General features: G+C 38.3%; 1 protein-coding gene across 1 annotated transcript in view; it reads right to left on the bottom strand.

Moving 5' to 3' along the window:
- Cps1 (carbamoyl-phosphate synthase 1) overlaps positions 1 to 26982 on the bottom strand; it is a 112098-nt gene that overhangs the window by 65112 nt on the left and 20004 nt on the right. The window contains exons 6-16 of the mRNA XM_027397136.2: positions 25208 to 25300; positions 22188 to 22277; positions 19890 to 20018; positions 19246 to 19352; positions 18267 to 18405; positions 17249 to 17326; positions 15365 to 15463; positions 13603 to 13698; positions 11055 to 11244; positions 3119 to 3276; positions 1200 to 1328 (exon numbers count right to left, since the gene is read on the bottom strand). Of these exons, the coding sequence (XP_027252937.1) occupies positions 1200 to 1328; positions 3119 to 3276; positions 11055 to 11244; positions 13603 to 13698; positions 15365 to 15463; positions 17249 to 17326; positions 18267 to 18405; positions 19246 to 19352; positions 19890 to 20018; positions 22188 to 22277; positions 25208 to 25300 (1308 nt within the window). The remainder of the gene's footprint in view (positions 1 to 1199; positions 1329 to 3118; positions 3277 to 11054; positions 11245 to 13602; positions 13699 to 15364; positions 15464 to 17248; positions 17327 to 18266; positions 18406 to 19245; positions 19353 to 19889; positions 20019 to 22187; positions 22278 to 25207; positions 25301 to 26982) is intronic.

Here is a 26982-nt window from a genome sequence, read left to right as displayed (position 1 = left end):
AATTCAGAATGCTTCATTTTATGGAGAAAATATATTTAATATAGGAGAAATATATGCTCACTGTCACTAAGTATATTGCTAATATTAAGAATATTCATAACATGTATCATGCTATAGTAAATATATTTTATAACTACATAAACATATTTTTGCCTTAAATAAATAACCCTGAAGTCCAGAATGGGAAAAGGAACCATTCGTTTTAAATGTGTTACCTTTTGTATGTATAATTTGGGCAACTTTAGAAAACTGTATCTAAGTTGTTTGCTTATCAGCCTGTCACCACAAGTATTTGAGTATATTTAATTGTATTTATCTGCTTTTAAATTTCAGTGTCAAAAACTCAAAAATCTTACTTTGTTTTATTTCAAAAATAAGAAACAAAAGGGTATAAATTGTGTGTGGGAGACTGAGTGAGACCTTCTTGCAAATAGCTACACAATCATTATGCCAAATTCATCCCCACACTGCACAGATGCCCTCACTACAACTGCATTTCCTGATTCAAAGGCATTACTGAGTACCCAGTGTTACCAGATATGGTTCTCTAGAGGAGAATATGGACAAACATCTCTAGAGCAAGGTTTTGTGTGTTTATCTCTGCTTCATGTAGTCAACATAGTTTTGTTAAATCTCTCAAAATGCATTTAGTGGTGCATTAATGTTCTTTTGCTAGAAAGCAAACTATAAGTACTCCACTCTCACTTGCATTTCTATTTGTGGTAGTAGTTGGCAAAATTCACCCATTTTATTAAGTGGAGAGGCCGATACCATTTGTAGTTTGACATCTGCACTTTGGGGAGAGATGTGTCTTTATCAGGTTTTTTCAAAAGTAGTGTGGGGGAAAAAAAACAGGCATTTTATTCTGCTCTTCTGTTAGCCAGAAAAGCATATTTTAGCAATCTGAATGTTTGAGAGGAGACTGTGAAACGAAGGAAGATGAAGGTTGACTAATGCACCCCAGTGGATTCAGTAGTGTAATGATAATGGACAGATAGGTAGAGTGACCGCTGCTTTCCCTCAAGTCATATGGGTCATGCTGTGTTCTACTGAAAGATTGTGATTGTTTCCCTCTCAACAGCAGGGCCAGTTAAGGATACTTGACTATGACAGTGATGGGAAAGGTCACAGCTTTCTCTAAGTGAATGGGTTCATCAAATCAACTTCTTTGGTTGGATATTGCTCAGAAAAATACTTACTTTTGTGCCAAGGTCCACTAAGGTCTCCTTATTGGGACAAATGCCAGAGCCTAACCCACCCAGTGCATATGCAGACCGGATCATCACAGGGTATCCGATGGTGTCTGCTGCCTTCAAGGCATCCTCCATCTGTGAACAAAACAAAGATATTGATGCTGAAAAGCCGGCCCCCTCTTCATCTCTCTCTTCCTCTCTCTCTCTCTCTCTCTCTCTCTCTCTCTCTCTCTGTCTCTCTCTCTCTCTCACACACACACACACACACACACACACACACACACACACACACACTCACACACAGAAGGGAGGACATGCAGAACCACACTATGAGAGCCCAGAAACCCAGGTTAATTAGTTGATTTGCAGAGAGGGGAACATGTTCTATTATCCCCTCACGTAGTTCTGAAAATTAATATTGCTGAACAAAAGTTATGTAAAATTCTAGCTGGTATAATTCTTTTCATTTTTATTTTTTAAAATAATTTATTCAACTTTATTTTAAGAGAACCAGTGTTTTGCCTGCACGTCTATGTGAAGGTGTCAGATCCTCTGCAACTGGAGTTATGGACAGTTGTGACTACCATGTAGGTGCTGGGAATTGAACCTGTGTCCTCTGGAAGAGCAATCAGTGCTCTTAACCCCTTAGCCTTCTCTCCAGCCTCTTATCAGGTAAATTTTGAAGTTTTTTCTAAACACTGAACCATGATCAAAGCAGAAATAATCATCATTATTTTAGAATAAAAGATATACAGAATAATGGCTTTAACTTCAGTTTGAAAGTCTATCATTCAAAAAATAATAATTTCTAGCTATTTCTGAAGTTAACATGGTAATAAAATAACGACACTAGGAATACTATATAAAAGGATATATTTCATTTTTAATATTTATTCTCAGAACAGTCTCCGCAACTTGGAAATTTTTTTAGTTTCCAAATTCAACATATGGTGGCTACATTTTTCTGTAGTGAAATATTATTACACCACCAATGGGAATGTAATTACACCTTTCCCATATGCCTTCTTCTTATCATGGGGAAGCAAGGACATAATTATATCTGGCAATGAAAGGTATGATTGTTCAACAAGAGCTTCCCAAAACATTCAGGAGAGCTCCCGGGGTATGTCCTTGATTGACAGGTTTGTAGTCTGGCATATACATAGTAGCATTCTTTTCTGAGGCTGATACACCCAGTTTTAGTTGTCCCAGAATTACTTGCCTCATTCCTAAGACTTTGCCTATTTCTACAGTGGAGAGGTTGTGTTTAAAGCTTCCACTTTGCACCTCACCAATTTTATGTCTGAAATCAAAAATGAAGTCAGGATGAAAAGAGATGGAGAAAAGATACAGCTAGTTGAATTTTTCTTGATGATTGGTAATATCCTAAAAATAGGAATAATGTACAGTGGAAAATGAATATAGAAAAATCAAACACAGATCTATACCAAAAATATATACATCCAGGATGAGTCTTACTGACTAAATTCATTTCATTCCCAAATGTTTATTTCATTCCAAGAATCCAATTTTTAGGGTACTAAAACTCACACTCAAGATGTGTGACTTATCCCAGGAAGAAGAGAAGGCAAAAGGAAAAAAGCAAAAGGAAAAAGGGAAAAGAAGTTTGCTATCAGAAGTCAGTATCATTGTTTTCAGTTAAAGAAATCATGGGTACTTCAACCTCAAACAAAGGGATTCACCTCTAGGTTTATATTTTCCATTGCACCGAGTAAAATATCAATATTTATTTCTAAAATTTCAGCACTAAATGCTGCCATTAATATACAGTTTTAGATACTCAGATATTTCTGAAAATATACACAAGTATAAGGATTTTAGATATAGTTATCAGGTGTGACAAACCATTCTCCCTGCAGTCCAAGATGAGTAATGCTCCCCAACTCCCAAGAACAGTTTCTTACTGATTCCACTGCAAAACTGGGTGCGATCTTCTCATTGATCTCATTCAGTTTGTCTGAGAAGAGCTGTCTGTCCTCTGTGGCCATAATGGACTCAACTGATGTTCCCAGGACCTTCACACCATATTCCTTGAGCACGCCCCTCTTGAATAGCTCCACTCCTACAGAAGAATCAAACATATGGTTTTTATAATCTCCAACCTATGTCTTCTCTACAGACACTGAATACATTGTTTACAAAAAATCCCTAAGCCTAGAGAAATGGCTGAGAAGTTAAGAGCACTGGCTTCTCTTGCAGAAGACCAGAGTTCAGTTCCCAGTACCCACAAGGTAGATAACAACAACCAGCAATTGTAGTTCCAATGGTATCTGATGCTGCCTTCTGAACTCCTAGGGTACCAGGTACATATGTGGTACATATCCATGCATGCAGGCAAACTACCCATACATCTAAAAACAATTTAAAATAACTCTTAAAATTGTATCCAAAGAGTCACTACAGTCAATAACAGAGTTGTAAAGTCGAGTCTACACTGCCTTATGAAAGACAAATGCCTCAGCGCTGACTCCTAAGCATGAATATGTTAATATGATAACAATAACCTGTAGGGGAAGCTGTAGCCACGCCTTCTTAGGGGCTGGCTACAAGAGTACCTGAGGGCTTGTGAGGGCGTGGTCAGAGTGAGTAGGGGGGACTGCGTTTTCAGTTTCGGTTTCTCTTTGCTTCTTGCTGTACAGACTACCACCGGCTGGCTGGTCCGCTCTGTAAGTAAGGCTTTTCCCTATTAAATACCCTTATATTTCTACCTGACTCCGTATTGGTAATTACCTACTATATCTGGTGTCAGAAGTGGGATATTGGAAACCCACACCCCATTTGGGACAGGCTGTGGGTTCCATCGGGCCCGCCGCCTAGGCCGGGAAAGCACCCTCTTTCCACAGGCGTTGCCGGCTAGCAGCTGACCCACGGCAGCTGTGCTGCTCAGTCATCCACCCAGTTTCTAGCTGCCTAGAGGTGAGTAAGTTTCGGCTTTCAGCAGAGGCTTCCCCTTGCGGCAGAACGGGAAAGCCAAAGCTGAAAAGCCGTATACTCTCTAAGATAATCGCAGCCGCTTTTGTAAGGTGCGGCTGAAAAGCCGTATACTCTCTAAGATAAGCACAGGCGCTTTTGTGACTGCTCTCCACTGCTGACCGACTGCTGCCAAACGCCTCAGAATAACTGAAGGCCTGTGCTACCTGCTGGTCAAATATATTTACTGCATCTGGAGTAGAAATCAGGTAAAATCATGGCGGAATATTTATCATTTGCTGAAATTGGTAATGTTTTTGCTTATTACGTGAATTCACTGTTTGAGGAGGATGCTAATTTGCCAATTATTGGCCTATATGCTGTCATGGCAGTTAGCTTGCTGGTACAAATAGTATTACTAGCCAGAGGACTCAGGAATAGAGATAAGGATAACCTCACCACCTGCTTACAGGAAATAACAGCTTTACGATTAGGTCAGACCACAATTGTGCAGCAAATGGAACAGAAATTGGATGATAAGCTTGGCTCTGTGTCCAATACACTAAAGACAGAGCTGTCTGATGAGATACAGCGTATTTATGATAAGATAAACACAGAGAGATCCTCCATGTCTGAGGCCTTAGAGGCTAGGCTGTCAGAAGACCATGACCAGCTAAAGAATATCTGTAGCCAGCTAGAAACTCAGATAGGCAATGTTACTCATCAACTAGATGCAACGGTGCAAAATACCCAGCATAGGGTTGAAGAATTGGACAATGCCATTCAATCAGTTATTGAAGCATCCAAGGTAGCAGATCAGAAATTTGAGTCTAGATTTGAATGTTTGGAAGATAATTTACAGTACAGGGCTGACAGATTACATAGGTCCATACGGTCGATTGCTGAGGACTCAAAATCAGCAAATCATGACCTGGAATCTAGACTCCAATACCTAGAAGGCAGTTTCCATGCCATCCAGACGCTGTCTAAGGATGATCGTATGAAAGACCTAGAAAAACGTGTAGATGAGCAGTTAGAGCAATTTACAGATTCACTAACGTGCTTGGAATCTTTTATGATTAAGGAGATTGAAACTTTTCAAAAGGATATCATTGCTAGGCTTAAAGATCAGTGGGATGCCTCAGAAGCAGAATCACTCCAATCCCAGGCACCTACTCCACCCAGGTATCGTGACTATTCTTCTAAGGTTGTTACTCGTACACCATTAGTGTACCCAGCTACCATGGTAGAAAAGCCAGCTTCTAAGAAACACCCTCATGGACGAATGGTTTATGAATGGCAACCTATACAGCCGAAGGATCTTAAGAATATTAAAGAATCAGTTGTCTCATATGGTCTCCATAGCCCATATGTAAAACAGCTATTACATTCATGGGCAACCTTTAACAGGGTGACACCCACAGATTGGGAACTATTGGTAACAGCTGTACTTGAGAATTCATGCCAAATCCAGTGGAAGGCATTGGTAAGGGAAGAGGCAAAGCTCCTTGAATGTCAGGGCATAAAGGAAGGTTTTGAAGCCCCTCTAGATAAGCTTCTTGGTCAGGGTATTTATGCTGACCCACAGGTTCAGGCTGAATATGATGATGATATACTGTCTCTTTGCAGGAAAGCAGCATTAAATGCCTGGGATAAGGTTCGTGAGCCAGGAGAACGTCTAGAAGCTTATACCAGAATAGAACAGGGACCTACAGAACAGTTCCAGGACTTCTTACAAAGGTTAACTAGGGCAGTAGAATTACAGGTAACAGATCCAGAAACAAGACAATCAATTATATATACAATAGCTTATGAAAATGCAAACCCTATATGCAAAAGAATACTTTTGCCTTTAAAGATCAGATCAGCTCCGTTAGAAGAATGGGTTTTGTATGCAGCCAACATTGACTATAATGTGCAAGATACTGGAGCTTGGGTAGGAGAAGCCATCTCCAAAGGTTTAAAACGGCAACAGGAAATTAAAAGTTCTAGAGGTGAGGATGTAAGGGCTTGGCAAGGAGAAGCACCTTACAGAGGTCAACATAGGTACCAAGAGGCTAGAGGTTACTACTACTATGAACCAGAACCTTGGGGAGGAAGAGCCTTCCCCTTGAGACCACGAAGGCGCCAGGAACCTAGATGTTTCAACTGTGGTAAAATGGGACATACTAAGAGAAATTGTAGACAAATGAATTCTAACAATGCCTCATATGGAAGGCCACTGCCTTCTGGATTGTGTAGAAGGTGTGGTAAGGGCAGACACTGGACCAATGAATGTAGATCGACCAGGGACATACAAGGAAACCCCTTAAGGTCGGGAAACCCCGAGGGGGGCCTCAAGAAGGCCCCCACATCGAGAAAGGTCAGGTCATTTCCAATAGCAGTGGAAGACAATCTCTCACAGGAACAATAGACAGTTCTTTGCATATTGTGAAAAAAGATATTGCTCTAGATGGTAGTTTGAATAGTGATGAAGAATCAAGTGTGAATGGACAAAATGAGAAACACATATTTTGGCAAGCTTCTATTAATGATAAAAGGCCTCAGTTAAAAGTTAAAATTAATAATAAAGTTATTTCTGGCTTAGTGGACACTGGGGCGGATGTAACTATTATTACTCAAAAGTCTTGGCCTCAGAAATGGCCTCTTAGAGAGGCAAATGTACAATTTTTAGGAATTGGAACTCTATCTAGAGTTCGACAGAGTGTTAACTCAGTGGTCTGCATTGGACCGGAAGGACAGAAAGGGATACTGAAACCATACGTGGCAGATATAGCTATAAATCTCTGGGGTCGTGATCTCTTACAGCAATGGAATACTCAGATTAATATTCCTCCAGTGTCAGATACAAATTATGAAAAAGATCTGGTAAGACGCTATGGAAAACGGTTACCAACCATCCATGCTGTACAGAAACTAGGTACAAATGATGGACCTTCAGAGGAGCCAAAGGCCCTGCCATTGAAGTGGCTTACAGATGAACCAGTTTGGGTAGGACAATGGCCTATGACCTCTGAGAAGCTAGAGGCTTTAGAAAAGTTAGTACAGGAACAGCTAGATGATGGACACATAGAGGAATCTACCAGTCCTTGGAATTCTCCTGTCTTTGTCATCAAAAAGAAGTCAGGTAAGTGGAGAATGCTGACAGACCTGAGAGCTATAAATAAGGTAATTCAACCAATGGGCTCTCTGCAACCTGGAATGCCATTACCTTCCTTAATACCTAAAGGATGGCCTATCATAGTCATTGATCTAAAAGACTGTTTTTTCACAATACCGTTACAGGAAAATGATAGAGAAAAATTTGCATTTACTGTACCAACTCTTAATAATTCACAGCCAGTTAGGAGATATCAATGGAGGGTTTTGCCACAAGGAATGCTAAATAGCCCTACTTTGTGTCAACACTTTGTACAGCAACCTTTGGGAATAATTCGTAAGAAATTTCCACAATCTCTTGTTTATCATTACATGGATGATATTCTTTTATCAGATTCTAATAAGGAAACTTTGGAACGTATGTTTGAAATGGTGAAGGAAGTTCTGCCTCGTTGGGGATTACAGATTGCACCAGAAAAGATACAAAGAGGAAATTCTATTAACTATTTAGGTTACAAGATAGACTTACAGAGAATCAGACCTCAAAAGGTACAAATTAGGAGAGATCGGTATCAAACTCTTAATTCTCTTCAGAAATTATTAGGGGAAATTTCTCAATTACAGACAATTATTGGTGTAGAAGGACATGACTTAAAGCATTTAAAATGGCCCTTAAAGGTGATAAGGACCTAAACAGTCCTAGAATATTATCTGATGAGGCAGAAAAAGAGTTACAATGGGTAGAAAACAGAATATTGAATGCACATGTAGATCGGATAAACCTTAATTTAGACTGTATTCTGGTTATCTTGCCATCCAGAGAATACCCTTCTGGAATTCTGATGCAGAGGGAAGACACTATATTGGAATGGATATTTCTGCCACATAAACAGAATAAAAAGTTAAAGACATATATAGAAAAGATTTCTGATTTGATTTTAAAGGGTAAATTAAGACTTCGCCAGCTGACTGGAAAAGATCCAGCAGAAATTATAGTACCTTTAACTAATGAAGAAATTTCTTCCTTATGGAAAGATAATGAATATTGGCAAATAGCTCTTACTGACTTTTTGGGAACAATTAGCAACAACTATCCCAAAACTGACAGAATTAAATTCATAAAAAAGACAGTCTGGATTCTTCCACGTATTGTAAGACAAACTCCCATTTCTGGAGTTCTTACCTTCTACACTGATGCCAACAAATCAGGTAAGGCAGGTTATAAAGCAGGTGAGGTAAGTAAAGTAGTTCAAAGTCCATATACATCTGTACAGAAGGCAGAATTATATGCAATTCTCATGGTACTTAAGGATTTTACAGAACCTCTTAATATAGTTACTGATTCTCAGTATGCAGAGAGAGTCGTGTTACATATTGAGACTGCAGAATTTGTTCCTGATAATACAGAATTAACTTCTCTGTTTTTACAATTACAGGAAACTATCAGAAACAGAAGTAATCCTATGTATATTACACATATCAGATCCCATACGGGTCTGCCTGGCCCACTAGCACAAGGCAATGATGAGATTGATCGTTTATTAATTGGAAGTGTGCTAGAAGCCTCAGAATTTCATAAGAAACATCATGTAAATAGCAAAGGTTTGAAAAAGGACTTCTCTATCACTTGGCAACAAGCCAAGGAGATAGTGAAAAACTGTCCTACTTGTTCCTTTTATAATCAAACTCCATTGCCAGCAGGTTGTAATCCTAAGGGCATTCGGAGAAATGAGGTTTGGCAGATGGATGTCTTTCACTTTGCAGAGTTTGGAAATTTGAAATATGTGCATCATACCATAGACACATTCTCAGGGTTCCAATGGGCTACTGCTCTTAACTCTGAAAAAGCTGATTCTGTTATTATACACCTGCTAGAGGTGATGGCAGTTATGGGTATACCTGCACAAATAAAAACTGACAATGCTCCAGCATATGTCTCTACGAAATTGGAACAATTTTTCAAATATTATAACATAAAGCATGTTACTGGTATACCACACAATCCTACAGGACAAGCAGTGGTTGAGCGATCTAATAGAACACTTAAGGAGATGCTCAACAAACAAGCTTGGAAGACTAAACCCCCCAAACATAGGTTGCATAATGCTTTATTAACACTAAACTTTCTTAATGCCAATGAAAAAGGACAAACAGCTGCAGAAAGACACTGGACTACGGAAAAAACTGCTGAACTCAATCAGCCAGTATACTTCAAAGATGTACTAACCTCTGCATGGAAACCAGGACATGTATTATGTTGGGGTAGGGGTTTTGCATTGGTTTCTACAGGAAAAAAAAAACTTTGGATACCATCAAAGTTGATCAAGATTCGACTGGAAAAGGAAAAACCTCTCAACGAGGACAAATGACAGGTATTCTACTAAGGTATATCTTATAAACTAAATAGAAACCTCCCAAAGGAAAGGGAAGTGTTTTGCTTTTATCTTCACAGGAAAACTCATCTTCAGAAGGCAAAAGACACTGCATGGGTAGATACTTAAGAAGAAAAGGTAGCTATAACCATCAAATAGAAGGAATGTGCCATACGGTAAACTTTACAGCTGTCTCTCAAAAAACTCTATTTCTCTTTATTTCCTAGTCCCTATTCAATTAAACCAATGCTGGACTTAGAGGTGGATTTGGCTTTCCTCCTCTAAAATCCAAGCACATTATTTAACTAAGCTTTAGTGTTTCTGTATTGTATCAAGAAGCCAATTGATGTAATACAGAATAAAAGAAGAATTTGGGGACTGTCTTTGTCTTTTCTTGGATCTTTCTCTCAAGGTGTACACCCTTTCATAATTGTTATGCTCTCATGGTTGCATTCCCTAGCATGTGTACATACACAAGCAAACATTTCTCTGCTAACTGTTCATTTTTGAATCCCACACAGCCAATGAAGACCTGCCTGACAGCAATCCCTGGACACCCTGGAAAGAAAATGGGCCACAACACCTCGACTGCACTGGATCCAACTTGCTCCATTTCAGCTGACACTCCAGCCAGAGGTTCGGGTACTGACTTCAATCAAGTTGAGGATTTCAAGCGAGATCTTCAATCAAGTGAATCCCATCTAACATGGACTGGATACTAACATTTTCTTTCTACAGGACCCCACATGACTATCATCGTCCCATTTCAGCAGGAAGTAACTTGGAAAATGCTACGCCCCCTTTCCCCATTGTTGTCACTTAGGATAGTGTATATACCTAGTTAGGAATAGCTTCCTATTGTTTATGACTTTAGGGTTTAGTTAAAATAGATAGTTATCTTCTTATATTTTACCTTTATACTGTTAAGTTTTAATCCTCTTTTAGACTAAAAGGGGAATTGTAGGGGAAGCTGTAGCCACGCCTTCTTAGGGGCTGGCTACAAGAGTACCTGAGGGCTTGTGAGGGCGTGGTCAGAGTGAGTAGGGGGACTGCGTTTTCGGTTTCGGTTTCTCTTTGCTTCTTGCTGTACAGACTACCACCAGCTGGCTGGTCCGCTCTGTAAGTAAGGCTTTTCCCTATTAAATACCCTTATATTTCTACCTGACTCCGTATTGGTAATTACCTACTATAATAACCTAAGATGGAGAAAGAATCCACTAAACCAATTTGCCCCCCACAACCTTAATGTGAAGATTTTCGTTGCATCTCTATTATTTTTTGACATAAACTAGTACTATTTACTACATGGTATTAAAGGCTTTCCTTTGCTGTTTCCTTCTATGTCAGGATAAAGGCTTTGCGAGCACACAGAACACAATTGTTAGATGACTACAAGCAACATGTGTTTCAGATTGGTGGTCAGGTAAAATAATCTACACCTGAATGGAAAAGAACTCACCGCAGTTCAGAGCTGTCTGGCCACCCATGCCCAGAATTAGCCCATCAGGACGCTCAGCTTTGATAACTTCTGTGACGAACTGGGGGGTAATGGGGAGAAAATAGACTGCATCTGCCTGCTTCAATCCCACCTCGTTGGTCTGCACTGATGCAATGTTTGGGTTCATCAGAACTGTTTTGACATTTTCTTCCTGGAAGAAAGCAAACGAATCAAGTGTCTGAATTTAAGGTCTACAGAAGACAGTGGTTACTACACTCAAATGAAGACAAGTTGGGTAGCAAAGCCTTTAGATTATTCTCTGGGCTGGCTGCAGAAATCAAAGGAAAACAAGAATCTGGGCAAATGAAGGAAGAAGATGCTTTAAAATAATGTTAATAAGAAAAACAAACCGCTTAGTCAAGATCATCGTCATGAATCCTTTGCCAGACATATGGCAAGTCAAACTAGAAATCATTTCTAGAGAGACTGACTAGAGATTGTCAGCTAGACTTTAGAGCTCAATTTATCCCAATGGAATGAAATGTTCCTCCAAAGATTTAAAATTAGTAAACACACTATGGAACTAGGTGCAGCTTAGATGTTTTCCTATATATATCTTGTCTGAAAAGAGCATTAAGATTTGTTTAGACTGCTTTAAAATGTATTATAATGTGTCTTATTCTTGCTAGAATCACTAAGATCCAGCTGCTGATTGTCATTTTTTTCTAGATTTTTAAACCTTCTGTAACACTTTTAAAAATTGCCATATGGCAATAAATTAAAATACAAACCAATCTGAGTCTATGTGCATGCATTCATATATGTGTATGCTCATGTGAAAGGATATTTGTAATCTTAACTCATTGCTTACATTTGGAGAGACTTCTTTTAAAATGACTTTCACTTGCTAATAATAATGTTTTTCCAAATCAGGATGAGAGACCCTTAGTGAAGTAAAGTATGAAATGTGGCCAGATACTCCCATATTATTTAACAAATTACTGTGTAGACTTCAATTTCTTCTAAAAAATAAACGAAATATTCAGATGAAAGTCTAAAATTCATTCTTGAAAGCCAAATTTTTCCTTCAAGGAAACTCTGAATTAAAGATAAATGCAGTTTGTGCTATCTTAAATTGCATGTGGTGTAATATTTATTAGCGTATTTTTGTAAACTATTGCAATAAGAGAGATGTCCATTTTTCGATTGAAGTAACTGAGATTCAATGAGGTTAAATGGGTTACTAAAGGTTACATAGCTGAGAAATGACATTGGACTCCATCAAAATAAGGCCGCTCAGATGCACTTTTCTCTGTCTTCAGAATGATTTTTCAGTCAAGATGCTAAGAAACTATTCAGAATAAGAGTATGATTATTAACAAAATACTAGAAGGATTATAGAGTTAAACAAATATATTTTGGATATAAATTGTAGTGAAATAATTGGATCTAAAGTGTAAACCTTTCATTAACAAAGGTATGAAGGAAAGCTCACTTCTGAGGTACCAACAAACTTAGAAGTACCAAGCATACTATATGTAGCAAATACAACAACTTTTATGAACTTTACGGAAAAAAAAAATATCAGGCATACATGTTAATCATTTTTTTAATTGATTTTAAAATCTACACTGATTTTAATTAATTTTACATGAATTGTGCCCTAATTCTTCCCATAATATACGTACATTTATCAGAGCAAATCTTAGCCCATAGGAAAATTTGAGCCAGCTGCTTTCCGATGTTTGTTGTCCCACTTTCCCTCTGACATCTCTGTGCTTTTCAGTGCTAGCCAGGTCTCTGGTGAACTGCTTTAGTACTGCAGTGCCTGAGGCAGGGTCACAGAGCCAGTGTTTACACTACCTCTGGATGCCCTGATAACCCCAAGATGTAGAACTTGATGGGCATCTGATTGAAGAGTCAGCAAGTTATCTCCTCAGTGGAACATGTTAACCACACGAGATAATTTCTCTAAAGATTGATTTTGTAATAATGACAGTGGGGACCTGGATGAATCAAAGATACAGATCTCCTTTCCCAACTTGAATATTAAATCATCTTTCCCACGTGAAAATACAGCTGTATCATGAAGGTTTGCAAGTCAGCACTAAAGGGACAGGATTCCCTAATGACTGGTGATGATGTCTTATGCTTGAACAAATGTGTTGCTACCCTTGCTCATCCAGCTAGGGCATTCCACTTCCACCACAGAGGTGCCTGAAGCATCTAACATGGGGTGTAAAGTAGCCTAAAGCCCAGACTCACTCCTTTACATCAAACACAAGTACACTGAGCAACTCACTGTAGAAACAGGAAAAATAAATTTATGTTTTCAGTGTTAAACGACAATAATGTAAATAATCCCCACCTCTTCACTTGGCTGGTGTGCACATTTGAAACAGTTAAAAATTTTGGTTTTGACCAAACTTTTACTACAGAATTCTAATGACAGCTAAGGAAAATAATTATAGTGACTTTGAAAAGAAGCATCATAAATCTAAATTACAAACTACTAATTAGACTCATTAAGGAGAGTATATTAATCCTGGGAAAGCTCATGCTCTCTCACCTTCATGGCTTTTACAGCTTGAGATCCCGAGTAATCAAATTCACCTGCCTGACCAATGGACAGACCCCCGGATCCCAGGATAAGGACTTTGGAAACCTAAGAACAATAAGAATGAGACATTACTATCATTTCTAAATAATGAAAATAAGTCATTTGCAAGAGAATAGTCAAGCTCTGTTGTCTGTGTTTATACAGTTATTTCCAAGGAAGAAAAAAGATTAACAACTGAAACATATCTAATTTCAATGCCTTTCCAAAGTTCATGAGCATTTTTTCATTTAAGCAGAAAAAAATGAAGGAACCTGATATTTGACTTAAAAAATATACAAATGCATTTGCTCTACAGAAAATACTTGCATGTCAATATATTTGCACATTTTTCAAAATACAAATGCATTCTTCTAAAATTTATATAATTAATAAGAAATCCAGAGCTTGATCATATTAACATAAAATTTTAAATATATAATGACTGTGTTTTATACATATTAATCTTTACCCACCCACCTTTAGAGGTAAATAATAACATCTTGTTTACTATGCTGAATGATGATTCATCTAATTTTAAACAAATAAATTCCATCAACTGCAAGTGATTCAGTAATCTAAAGTATATTAGATTACTAATATTACTTTTACAAAAGACTATGGTAATGAAAAATTACCAAATTGTAAATCAAAGATAACACTATTTTTATTAAGTTGTTTATTGTAAGTAGTCTCATAAACAGAAATTTTTGGAAGGAAATTTTATAAGACAGTATTTTAAATGAAAATTTCTTATTCTCCACAACTTGACCAGGTGTGAGTATCTCTATGTGTTAATTACCATATGTTGCAAAAGCAGTTTCCCTGATGAGGTCTAAGGAATGCACTAATCTATGGCTATAAAAATAAGTCATTTTTACTACTATGTCCATTTAGCAGAATAATAGTCTTAGGATCTCCCCTAGGCCCTGTGGTTTGTCTGGACAGAGGCTCTGTGAAGAGAGTGGGAAAATTTGAATACTCAGCCCTAAATGGGAGATAGATAGATAGACAGACAGACAGATAGATATAGATATAGATATAGATATAGATATAGATATAGATGCAAACACATTCCTTCCAAGGTTTGGGGATCATTATGGAAGAGGGGAATAAAGACTGTATTAGTCAGAGGGAGAAGTGACTACAATAAACACTTCATAGACACATCAGGGCAATTGCACATATGAACTCATGATGTTGATGACAGCATACACAAGACCTGTGTAAGCTCAGGAGAGACAAAATTCTAAAATAGAGGGAGTAACTGGACATAGAGTGCCACCTTTAGTAGAAGAGCTGTTGGGAATTAATTTCAAGGAGAAGAGGAGCCAATTTACTTTAAGGAAGTCTTCCCTTTATAAAGGATGGCCACACACCCAAGAACATGTGGGCACTACAAATTGTTCTTGGTGGCTTTAAGAAAAAAACTTCATGAGGTCATGAGGTTGGGTGGGTAGGGAAGGAAGGGGATCTGGTAGAATTTGGGGGAGGTTTGTCATTATGATTAAAATACACTATGAAATTCTCAAGGAATTAATACAAATATTTTAAATTTTAATGTAAATTACAATGAGTTACCAAGAGCAGATAATAAAAACATATGATGTTGGCATTTGTTTTCCATAGATATTCACTCAATTTTATATCATTTTCTTTAAAAAAAAAAAGTCATCATGTATTAGAGAAACCATGTGACGTATAAACCAGAACAGTGTCCTCCACATCTACTGACCTCTACTCGAGACGCAACCAGTGCTGGCTTTGGCAGAACTGAGGTAATGGTGGTGCCTTTTCCCTTCTTTATCAGTGAGAAAAATGAATCAAATAGATACTAGAAAAAAAATAGAACCAACTAGTTAGACACTTCTAAACTCACAAGGTCTCCAAACACACTGCTGATGCTCAGTTGAGTGTGTGCTTCAAAAACAAATATTCTGTTTGTCTTTTTTTGCTGTTAGTTCCTCCATGGATATTAAGGGCTTTGTTATTTAGTTGTTTCAGTTTGAGTTTTAGGTTTTGCCAATAAATGAATGCCTACTCCTACCAAATTAAGTCAAATAAATACAACAGGGAAGACTAGAAAAGACTCAACTAGGTGAAGGTTCCATAACAACACACACACACACACACACACACACACACACACACACACACACTCACATTACATACAAGTGTTGCCTGCAACTTTTAGGAGCCTTCTAGGCTCTGTTCACCTCAAATTCTATAAGATGAGACATTTTCTATAGACAATAAACATGTCCCATATTGACTTTTAAGAATACCAAGTTTTTAGTTCTTCAATTGCCTATCATTTGTATTAACAAAATTTTGGTTGAACAAAACTTGAAGCTACAGTTCATGCACTTTAAAGTCAGAAATAGTGTTTTCTCATTTCTGTTGGCTCTAAAAAAAAAAAAAAATGACCCCTAATGATTATTCTTAAACTTTACCAATGAGCTTACTTCTATTGCTTCACTAGACATGACAAATGTCAACAAAAGTGCTCATTTGGCAGTTATTTGGCAAGACCAAAAAATAAAACAATAAGTCATAGTGTTTTGATTATATATAATAATCATGTCTTTCCTAATCTGAAGTGCTAGCATCGTCTAAAAGTTAAACATTAAATTAAAAAAAAAAATACTTAGCATGTAATACATGGAAACAGCAACCAGTGTTTTGCTTTGTTTTGTTTTCTTTTTTCAGATTCATCATGAATAGTTAAAATCATACCAGTTTTGACCATTCTGAACTGATACTTCCAAATAAGAATTTAAAAAACAACAACAAAAAATGTCATTCACACATCTAAGAAGGCACTCCAAGATGAAAGAGCAGGAATTTCAGAAGGAAACTCATGTTCTCCTCTTTTTGCCTGGGCACCTTCTCTGGGAGGCTCTGCAGACAGGGATGAAAGTCACTGTTCCTGGAGCCTCCTGGGTGCAGGGTGAGAGGAGCTGCTCCAGACATGCCAGGCTTTGGCATGGGAGTCATCGGGAGCTTTGGTTGGAAAGATGTACTTAAATACTGAACCAAGAGCTCATGTTTCAAAATAGAGAAAATATCCAGGTTAGAAACACACTGCTCTGAGCATTCCTATGGGTCCTTTTGGGAAAAAAAAAAAAAAAAAAAAGATCATATGAGTCACGTGACCAAGCAGGCTGCCTCCTCCCTCCCCAGCTGCCCCTTTCCTTGCCCCCGCTGCTGTTTATTCTCCTTCTGTGGCTACACAACCAGTTGCCATAGGGACTTTTTTTTAAACTCACAGATGGGGGATTAAAATTTCATTTCAGTTATGAGATGGAAAGAGCAAGAGGGAATTCATTTGCATAGCACAACAATTGTAAATTTCAGAACTAAATATATTAGAATGATAATGCAAAAGTTTATACAAAAATAGCATCATAGCATTGCTTCCAGTTTCTTAAGGGCTTTCCCACTTTAAATTTAAGAAAAGATTAAAATTCACTGCATGGTCTTCATGGGGGAATTTAATACAAAATGCAGGATACCAAAACACACCCCTTGAGAATATTGTTCACCAATTATTTTGGTTTCTTGAGTCAGCTCTCATTTTTTTTTCAAATATATAACAGACATCATCTGGCTGGCATACCTCAGTGTCTGTTGGCCCCGGGCTGACCTCTGGGTGGAACTGCACAGCGAAGAAGGGTTTGCTCTCATGCATAATCCCCTAAAGGAATAAGAAACAGGGAGAAATTCCTTCTGTGACAACAAATGTCAAGTATGGCAATGTATTATTCAGTAGATAATAAAGTTCAAATAGGAAACTAAGTTAAGTGCTTAATAAAGTTCTGGAAAATTCCCTGTGCTATTAGAAGTAACATGATTGGAGACGTTAAGGATTCACTGGACTATTTAAGTAAGAATAGAGAACAGTCCAATGAAGAGGAAGCTGGATGGCGGGTCCCATAATATAATAAAAACAAACAAATTTGGTCCAGAACCTCTGGGGCCCTTCTGGGCTCTCCTCAAAATAAAATAAAATTCTCATGTCCAACTCTTAAATTACTTCCCCAAAAGTGATAAAGGCTCTTCCAATACTGAGTGAGATTCAAGGACATACCCAGGGATCTCCTCAGACAGATGTGTGACACCTGACCCCTAATAACCATGAATGTATAAGATGGATTCTGAGGGAGGGAACAAGTGCTGGATCTTTTAGCAAGTCAGCTAATAAGAAAGTGAGAGGGCAATTACTTTTTTGAAGTGACAGGCTGGCTGGGGAGATCATCCCATGGATTAGAGCTCTTGGTCTACAAGCAAGAGGGACCTGAGTTCGAATCCCTATCACCCATGTAAGAAGCTAAGCATGTCAATGCATGTGCTTATAACCTCAGCAAAATGGGGTAGAGCTAGGTGGTTCCTGACAATTTACTGGCAAGCCAGCCAAGACAAACAGTCCAATTTAATGAGTGGCCCTCTCATAAGACAATAATGTAAAGAACAATACAAGAAGATACAGGTGTCCTGCTCTGGGACCCCCATGTGCACACACCTGAACAGTTGCATGGAATAGACACACCATAAACATAGAAAGGAGTATGCATAACAGACTATGAAAGCCCTTAATTTCTCACCAACAACTGGACAGCTTCGTTGAGAGCTCTTACCTCATTGGTTTGGTCATTGACATTCACAAACAGTGGTTTCCAGCCAGCAGGGAGGGTGTTGTCCAGAGCATAGCCATGGTTCTGAGCAGTAATGAAAGCCTGTCTGTTTGTGATATTCAAAACAGGTTGATTCTGTCCTCTGGAGAGAGATTGTGAGAAAGAACAGAGAAAAGGAGAAGTGAAGAGAATGTAAATGTTACTCATAAAGTCAACTTCAGGCCTTTCAACTGCTTTAGTGAAAACTGCTTTGTGAGAAGAGTCACAGATTGTTAATCGCAATAATTTCAGCCTCAAAAAAAAGAAAAAAAAAATCAATTCAGGAAGGCTTGTTGAGTCTTAAGTATCAGGTCTATTAAACCTCTATAATCAGTTTTAGAAAGGCACTCATAACAAAAAGAATTGCATACTGGCTTAACAGAGACACAAATAAGCAACTTATTTAAAAGGAGCGACAGCAATTTTCAAGCCAGAGGAGAATTCTCTGGAGAAAACAAATAGATGACTCCTCAGACCAGAATTAATCTGAGTTGCACTTTGTGTAACGGGAGGGAGGGCAGGCGGGCACCTGGCGTAGGATAAATCAGCAGTATTGGGGGACAAAGAAGTGAAACCAAGGATCCCATGTGTCCTCAGCTCTTGAGTCATTCTAGCTCTTTACAATGTTATCAATGTTCTGTAATGAAGCTTAAAATCGGAACAATTTCCTTCGGCATACCGTCTGATTGAGTATTATAACTTCAATTCATACAGAGAGAAGGAAAATAACCTTAAACTATAGCGAAGTTATCGTTAGAGAAGGCTGCCTCTGAGAAATGTAATAAAAGTGGTATCAGGTGGTCAGGCAACTGTGAACTATGTAATAGGACTGCTGTCGTTTACTCCGAGGACACAGTATGAAAATTCGCTAAGCCTTTTGTGTTTGGTTACCGGTGGTATTTCAGAGGTAGCCCAACGGCAAACAATCTCATAATTGCCTTACCTGTTCGCCATGGACATCTTGTAGGATTTGGCACCAGCAGCCAATCCCGTTATTATGTTTCCTGTACTGATTCCGAACAACGGCTCTTTGCGATCACTCTCCAAAATCTGTGTCAGGGGAGATCATCAAGCAAGTAAGACAGAGCGAAAAACACCTTCTCAAAGAGCAAAGCCAAAGCATCCCCCACCCCTCATTAGCAACATGAAGGAACTAGGAAAGGAACCGCTGGTTAGAATGTAAAGAGAGATCTGTAGCTCTAGAATTCGTTAAGACATCCTTGCCATTCACGTAAAACGATACACAACATTTCAAAACTCCAAGGGCTTAGGGGTTCTGCATCGAGACAAGAAAACCTGGGTTGTCATTTTGCAATTATAAGGCATGTTCTAGGTGAAGATGAGACTTCATCCAGTCACTTTTAGTGAAGGAAGCCATGGCAAGTTCCCTCCGTTCCAAAGCAAAGCAACACTTCTAAAGGTCCTCGCTGACTTCTCTCTAAAACACCTATGCTGAAATCGCCTCCAAGTCCTAAGATAAGTTCTAAAAATACACAAATAAATGAAACACAATCTCTCTGAAGCACAGAGCAGAGAGATGCCCTTCCCCTCTTAGGCAGTTACACACAACCCCCAGGGTCACAGCACCTTTTTCACATTCTGAATTAGTGGTTGTGCAAGAGCTGGATTCCCAGGTCCCCCAGCAATCAGAAGTCCATCATACTCCATCTGGGTGAAGTCATGATTCCAAGGAACTAAATGCACTTCAGCTCCTCGCTGGAAAAGAAAGACAAGAAAGATGAGCTGAATGTTTGCTTTGGCCATGTGTGATTTTTGGCTTGGGCTTCTTTTGAAGAACTAGCCTCTAAAAGAAATCTTTAAAAAATAGTGTTTAATCAAATAACATTGAATAAAATGTTATTTAATGTCTCATGGTGCTTTATATGGCATGGGTGTACGGAATGGCCAATAGGAAGCACTGAACTTTTCCTTATGCAAAAGCAAATGGCACACTCTCTTGGACAAGAGTTGCTTCAGGACCTGGCCTCGCCCTGACAGGACAGCAAGGCTTTGATTATATCCGTAGCTGCAGCGCAGGCTGGCAAACAAACCCCTGCCTCTGCAAAGGTACAGCCATATCTCATCCTTCCACCTTTTCCTTTTTTTGTCTGACAAATTTTAACTTTCTAGTGTTTTCTGATCTATTTATATTCTGATAGGGAGAACAAAGCAAATGATTTTCATAAAACTAAACAGGAGAGAGGGGGCATTCCTTGAAGACAAAAAGTCCTATCCTTCTGGCTACTTTGCATAGTGCCAACAGTTGCTATGCAAGCTGCTGGAGAAGAAAGTCTTCTCTGGCCTTACCCAGCACTGGACCTTGCATGCTACAATGTTGACTGACTGGCAAGATGTATTCACTATTGTAGTAGTGGCATTGAGATTATGGAGCTAACCAACTGCTTTCTTATTGGATATGAGGCCTGTTCTACAGGGGGGAGGGGTTGTGACTGGTACTATAAACCTGGTCAAAATCTCATGACTTGGGGAGACCATAGACCCTAGGGAGTAATTTTCTGTTGTTGTTTTCTAAATAATCATGATTTCAAATATGTATGTTTATACCCATAGATCTGTGCTCCTCTCAAGCTTTAGAAGTCAGAGAAACTTCTTTCAGCAGTGGGTGGTAGTGAATGATGAGACTCAGCACTTGTCAAAAATGCCAAGTATAAGTAGCACTCAGTACCCAGCTCTAGATGGGTCATGTATGTCAAAAGACAAAGAGAAATGGAGAGTAGATAAAATATAAAGAAAATTCCAGCAAAAATAAATCTAATTATTTTCTACCTTTGAAAATTCCCCTAGAGTTCCCTGAGATGAGAATTTGAAAGTATATTAAGAAGGTTTTTGCAATACACATAAATGGGATGGAGAAATGGCATCACTAAACATTCCAGTACAGTATACAACAGTTACCACAGTGGACAACCAGAGTGTGAGATCCTTGGGGAACATGAAACCAGCACTGAGTACTTAGGTATGATCCATGCCTGAGGCAAAGGGACTTTACAGTGACTCTATGGTCAATGGTTGTGGAGTGTTCTAGTGAAAGTTCTATGTATTTCCTGATGACAAACAGTCTCTACCCAACTCTTAGACAGCCCTGGCTTTCTTCTGTTTTCAAATCTCAAAGTGAATGTGGACTGTCTCAAAATAACTGTTAAGGACAGTCAGTATGATTTGAATGAGATAACACAGGCTCAGAAGAATAGTGCATGCTCTCTCTCATATGTGGATCCTAGCACTGTGTGTGTGTGTGTGTGTGTGTGTGTGTGTGTGTGTGTGTGAGAGAGAGAGAGAGAGAGAGGGAGAGAGAGAGGGAGAGAGAGAGTGTGTGTATGGTGTTAGGATATATATATATATATATTTGTATATATATATATATATATATATTTGTATTGGCATGAGTGTCGGCAGAGGTCAGAAAACTAGAAAAAGGCTGCTGAGGAGGGAAAAGGAGGCTTTAAAGAGGGGAATATGGAGACAACTATAACATACTACAAAATTAAAAGGGGGATACCAGCACTGGAAAGGAACAAGGAGAAAAGGGGGCAGCCCAAACTAATCATATAACATGATGCCACAAGGAAACCGCTTTCTTCATTTGCTAACTAAAAGGATAAAATGAATAATTTTAAAAATATAATGAACTAATGATGAGAAAAGTCACTTTTCCATGGGTTTTGGTACTTGAAGATTCTTTTTAAAGACATAGTTGTCTGAATACTTAATTTGAACAGGGATATATGTGTCCTTTTGTGGATCAAAGGCAGCAAGATAAGAGGAGATTCCTGACATTTCGAAGGAAGCCTTCACCTATGCAAAGGGTACAAACAATATGTCAGCACTGCAAACCTCAGCTTCTAGAGGGGGTGAATCACTTACCTTAACTAGCAGGCGGATGACATTGTTTTTTATTCCACAGTCCACAGCTACCACCTTCGTGGGGTTTCCTTTGCCAAACACCTTGACATCCTGCCATTTTAAAAAGCAGCCATTGAGAGGAGATTCCCAGCGTAAGCACCAGGCCCAGACTGTAAATTCACTGAGGGTGTTTTGTACTTAGATGTGTAACAGATTGATTGCTAACTGCTAGGGAGTGACTGGCAGTTAAAAATCAATTTGTAAGAAAAGCACAGCAAATACCACAGACAGTATCTGTTTTGTGAGAAAAAAAATAAAGTACTTTGCTGTCTTATATAAACTATTCATTACAGTGATAAGAAAGATCTTTAAGAAGTTGGCTGCTTCCATAGTTAACCATCATCCCCATGTTTTGCCTCATTAGCAATAAAAGTCTCAAATATTATTGCCTGATTCAGCGGGAGGCAGACGAGGTAATGGATACATCATGCCTTAAACACCACTTGATCATCAAACTGCAGTGCAGATCAGATCCGATAGCACTAAGTCACTGTATATTAGGCTTATGGAGAGAGGCTGAATGGGTGAAATCAATATGAGAGTCATAAAAATTGCTCAGCTAGTATAGACCACCTGGTCCCTTTAGATTACCAGATAGTCGTTTGCATTTAAATGGTAGATTTCATAAGAAAGATCCCAGAGCATAACATAATCATTATCAACATCTTAAATACTGCTTGGAGGCAGATCGATTTTCACAGGCATTTACCCAAGAAGCAATTCTCCAGTCATAAAAGCAAAAAGAACAAAAGAGAAAGCAAGAAGCCTAGAGCATTTGGTGGCCACAATGGTGCTGGCTTCAAGAGTCAACTAGAATACTCTGAATTTAAAATGACTCCTTGGAAGACAAAGGTATCAGATGAATGACGCATTCTGAATATGTGAAAGAACACTTGCTTTAACTGAAATGTCTACCTCTTGGCCAATGTATGAATAGCATACATTCATAATCCTTTAAGTGAGCTTGAGGAGAGATATTAAGACCATTTACTTTCTCCTTCTGTGGCTATTCTGGAAAGAAAACACTGAATCTAGGGAATTATTGCTGGATGATCATTAATGACACAGGTGAAGTCTCTCATCAGACAATTTGTAAAAGTACTGATTTATTCTTAACCTTGGGCTCCTGCTATAAAGTAAAACAATGTTACCAGCTATGTCAAACTACAATCATATGACAATGAATTAAATGATCAACATTTCCATGGCATAGAATCAAACAAAACTCAAATTTTATATAATCTTCTGATACAGATACACATTTTATCACAGCTATCATGACATTATTCAGTCACAAAGGCAGCTGTTATCACGATGACTTTCCCCTTTATTTGACATGGATAAAAATATAGAACTGGTGAGACAAATCAGTAAATAAAGCACTTGCTTTAAAAACATAAAGACCTGAGTTCCATATCTGAACCCACACATAAAAGTGAAAGGAGAAAACAAGGCTTACAAAGTTGTCTTATTCTGAGCTATATACATGCACACACAGAGAGATACAGGCAAACACACTAATAATGGCAAAATAATAAGAATTAATTTAAAAGAGATGATGATAAGGATGGAGACAGACAGACAGACAGATAGATAGATAGATAGATAGATAGATAGATAGATAGATAGATAGATGATACATAGACAGATAGATAGATAGATAAATAAATAAATAGATAGATGATATGCTCATTTCTACTGTTTTCTGCCTAAACCCATTTTATACTCATCTATCCATCCTCATTGGAAATTGGACCAGACACTCTGAGGACCAAATCCCACAGATTCTGAAACCCCTTTTCTAAAATCATACAATATTTCATAGAACTTGCACATTTTAAGTGAGCTCTGATTTATTTACAGTAACTAATAAAAAGCAAATTTCATGTAAATAGTCATTGCACTGCACTAGGCAAATGGCAAGGAGAAAAGAGGTACATTTATATTATATGTCACAATTTTTTAGTAGTTTTGACTCGTATTTGGTTAGTTATGGAGACTGTAGATATAGAAGGCCAATCGTATATTCTTTCCATATCAAGCGGCAGAAGCTGTACAAAACATCACAGACACCTGAATGTGTGAATTTGCCTTAGGATTCTGAAAATGAATGTATCATATAGTGTTTTCAACTGACCACAGAATTTTTTACGGTGAATTTCTCTAAGCTGGTGTACCTGACATCTGGAAAATGAAATGATTTTATTTTCAAGCTACTTGAAACTTTATCCACCTACACCTTGCTCTAGAAAGATACTGAATGAATTTCCCATAGTTCCCAGTACTGCTCTTCAACAACAATACACTAATACACAAAGCTCTGTAGATCTAGTAGGCATCCACTCATCATTGACCAAATGTGTTATTCATATATGTGAATCCTTTGTTTCTACATATCAAACTACTCATCAAACACACCTAGCTGCCACAAGTCTCTGCCTCTCAACATGTGTCATTCTTTCTGCATGAAACAGCTTGATTTCAGTTTATCTATCTCTAAAGGCTGGGTCTTTGTGTCTGCCATCAACCTTAACACCTCACCAAGCCTTCTGTAATACACCTGTCTCATTTTGGTACTGCACCATGAATGGTCTTGCAGAGGCCTGTTAGCATTCCAAGGACAGCCTTTAATTTAACACAGGTTTCTGTACATGCCGGTTGACTTATTTGCTTTTCCAAACTCCTATGGTCTCTGAGGTCAGAGAGAGTAGCACACAAGATTCATTCAGACCTTCATTAAAAACATTAAATCAAGACCAACAGGCATGGCTCTAAAGTGTTCTATACCTTCTTATAAACAAAAGCTAAACATGATTCACTTTGTAGTTACTTAGACATAATTGTGAACATTCATTCTTTAGCTCATATACAGCACAATAAAGTTTTGTGGAACCCTGTCTAAATAAATATTTAATATTATAAAGCCAGTAGGCTTAAAATGAATAAAACAAAACTAGAAAGTAAGAAGAAAATTTTCTCACCTTGGTTGAAACCTCAGCAATCAAATTCTGCTTATTGGGATCCACAAAATCCACAGACTGACCATCGAATTCAATCTTCCCAAGCATGGTACCCTATTGAATTTAAAAAAAAATACATACAGTGGGAGGTAGCAATGTTATATTGAAAGGATAAACCCACAAAGACTATTATAGCTGTTTTGTCATTTAGATGTCCTCATAACAACTTATAGCCATCATCACATCTTCATCTTCTCAAACGGGAACCCAAAGAAGTTGGCAGCTGCATTTCAGGAAATGCAATCAGTTTTGTTTTTCAGGTGAGGGGAGGAGGGTGTGTCTAGGTACATGTGTATTCATATAATTATGTGTTTTGTGCATATGCAAATGGGGGCTAGATGTCAACCTCTGGTGTCATTCCTCCGGTCTACCTTGGAAGCCGGTGTTCCAGTGGCAGGAGCTTGCTGGCTAAACTAAGCCAGCTGGCCACTCATCCATAGGGTTCTGCCTGACTCTGGCTCCCTGGCGTTGTGATTACAAGCATGCGTCATCATGTACAGGATCTTATACATGGGTGGGACTCAAAGTTAGTTTTTCAAGGAAAGTATTTCAACAACTGAGCCATCTTCCCAGTCCTATGAGGAGTTATTTTAGATCTAAGGTCATTGTCTTTTGTGAGGAAAGTTAAGTGGCATCAGAATTCAGGTCCACAGGTTCCAAACTAGCATAGATTAAAGAGAGACCCAGAGACCTTAGTTCACTGGGCCTAAAACTATTACACAGGAGAAGTAGACAAAACAATCTGTTAGAAAGAAAAGATGAAATCTAAAAACCACCAAGAAATAAGCAGAATTATTATATAATTTGATAGTAAATTTGAGCCTCAAAAAAGATGAAAAATTGAAATTTAATGTCAGAAATTTCTAGAAGTCACAGTAAAAGTATTTCACTATGTTAGGCACATCAATATGCAGGTGTCCCAAATTGCCTAAATTTTATTCTCTGCAACATTTTCACAGTCATGCCTGCTAGATTGGACATGACAACGTTTGTCTTCTTTTTATCAGCTGCCTATTGAGATTTACTTGTTTGTCAGGATGTCTGCTCTAAGGTGTCTAGGAAAATACCATGCCATATCTACTTACCAGGATTTCCCCTACAATATTATTGCACTGAAGGAAACAAAAGGCTTATTTCCCTTTAAACTGATTTCTTGGAGAAGTCATTATGTGAATGCAGGTTGAAAATTGCCGCACACCATGGAAGCATCATGGGTTTTGGTGCTACTGTTAAAACCAGAGTGCTAAATCAAAGCCTTAGAAAATTAACCGAAACCCCCTTTTACTTCCACACTGAAGTATGTGTTATTCCTATCTACTTCTTAAACCCAAGTTACACATTTCTATATTTTGCATCCCAATTTCTGAAACTTGTTTTTTTCCTGATGCTGTGTGAAATGCAATTTGAGTTTTCAAAATATGAGTAATGGAAGAGAAAGCTATAATACATATTTTTAGTATGAGCCAGTATCAGCCAAAAACAGAATAACAGGTAATGCTACTATGTGCCCTATGCTATTCAGCTAGACTTTTAAAACTTGAAGTCCCTATGATAAAAATAGAGTTTGTCTGAGCCCTGCACACCACGCAGAAGACACAGTGTGGTCTTGGAAAGAATTTTCACAAGTCATCAGGCCTGGCTATATTCTATCCAGCCTGCTAATCCTGCAGCCTGAATTGCATTCTGAATTCCTTCTGGTCCTGGATACTTCATCATTGTTTACAACTCCCATACGC

Source organism: Cricetulus griseus, chromosome 2 (genome assembly GCF_003668045.3).
Source record: "Cricetulus griseus strain 17A/GY chromosome 2, alternate assembly CriGri-PICRH-1.0, whole genome shotgun sequence".
In the NCBI taxonomy this organism is placed as follows: domain Eukaryota; kingdom Metazoa; phylum Chordata; class Mammalia; order Rodentia; family Cricetidae; genus Cricetulus; species Cricetulus griseus.
Note: the sequence above shows the minus strand (reverse complement) of the source record. Positions and strands in the feature narration are given on the sequence as shown.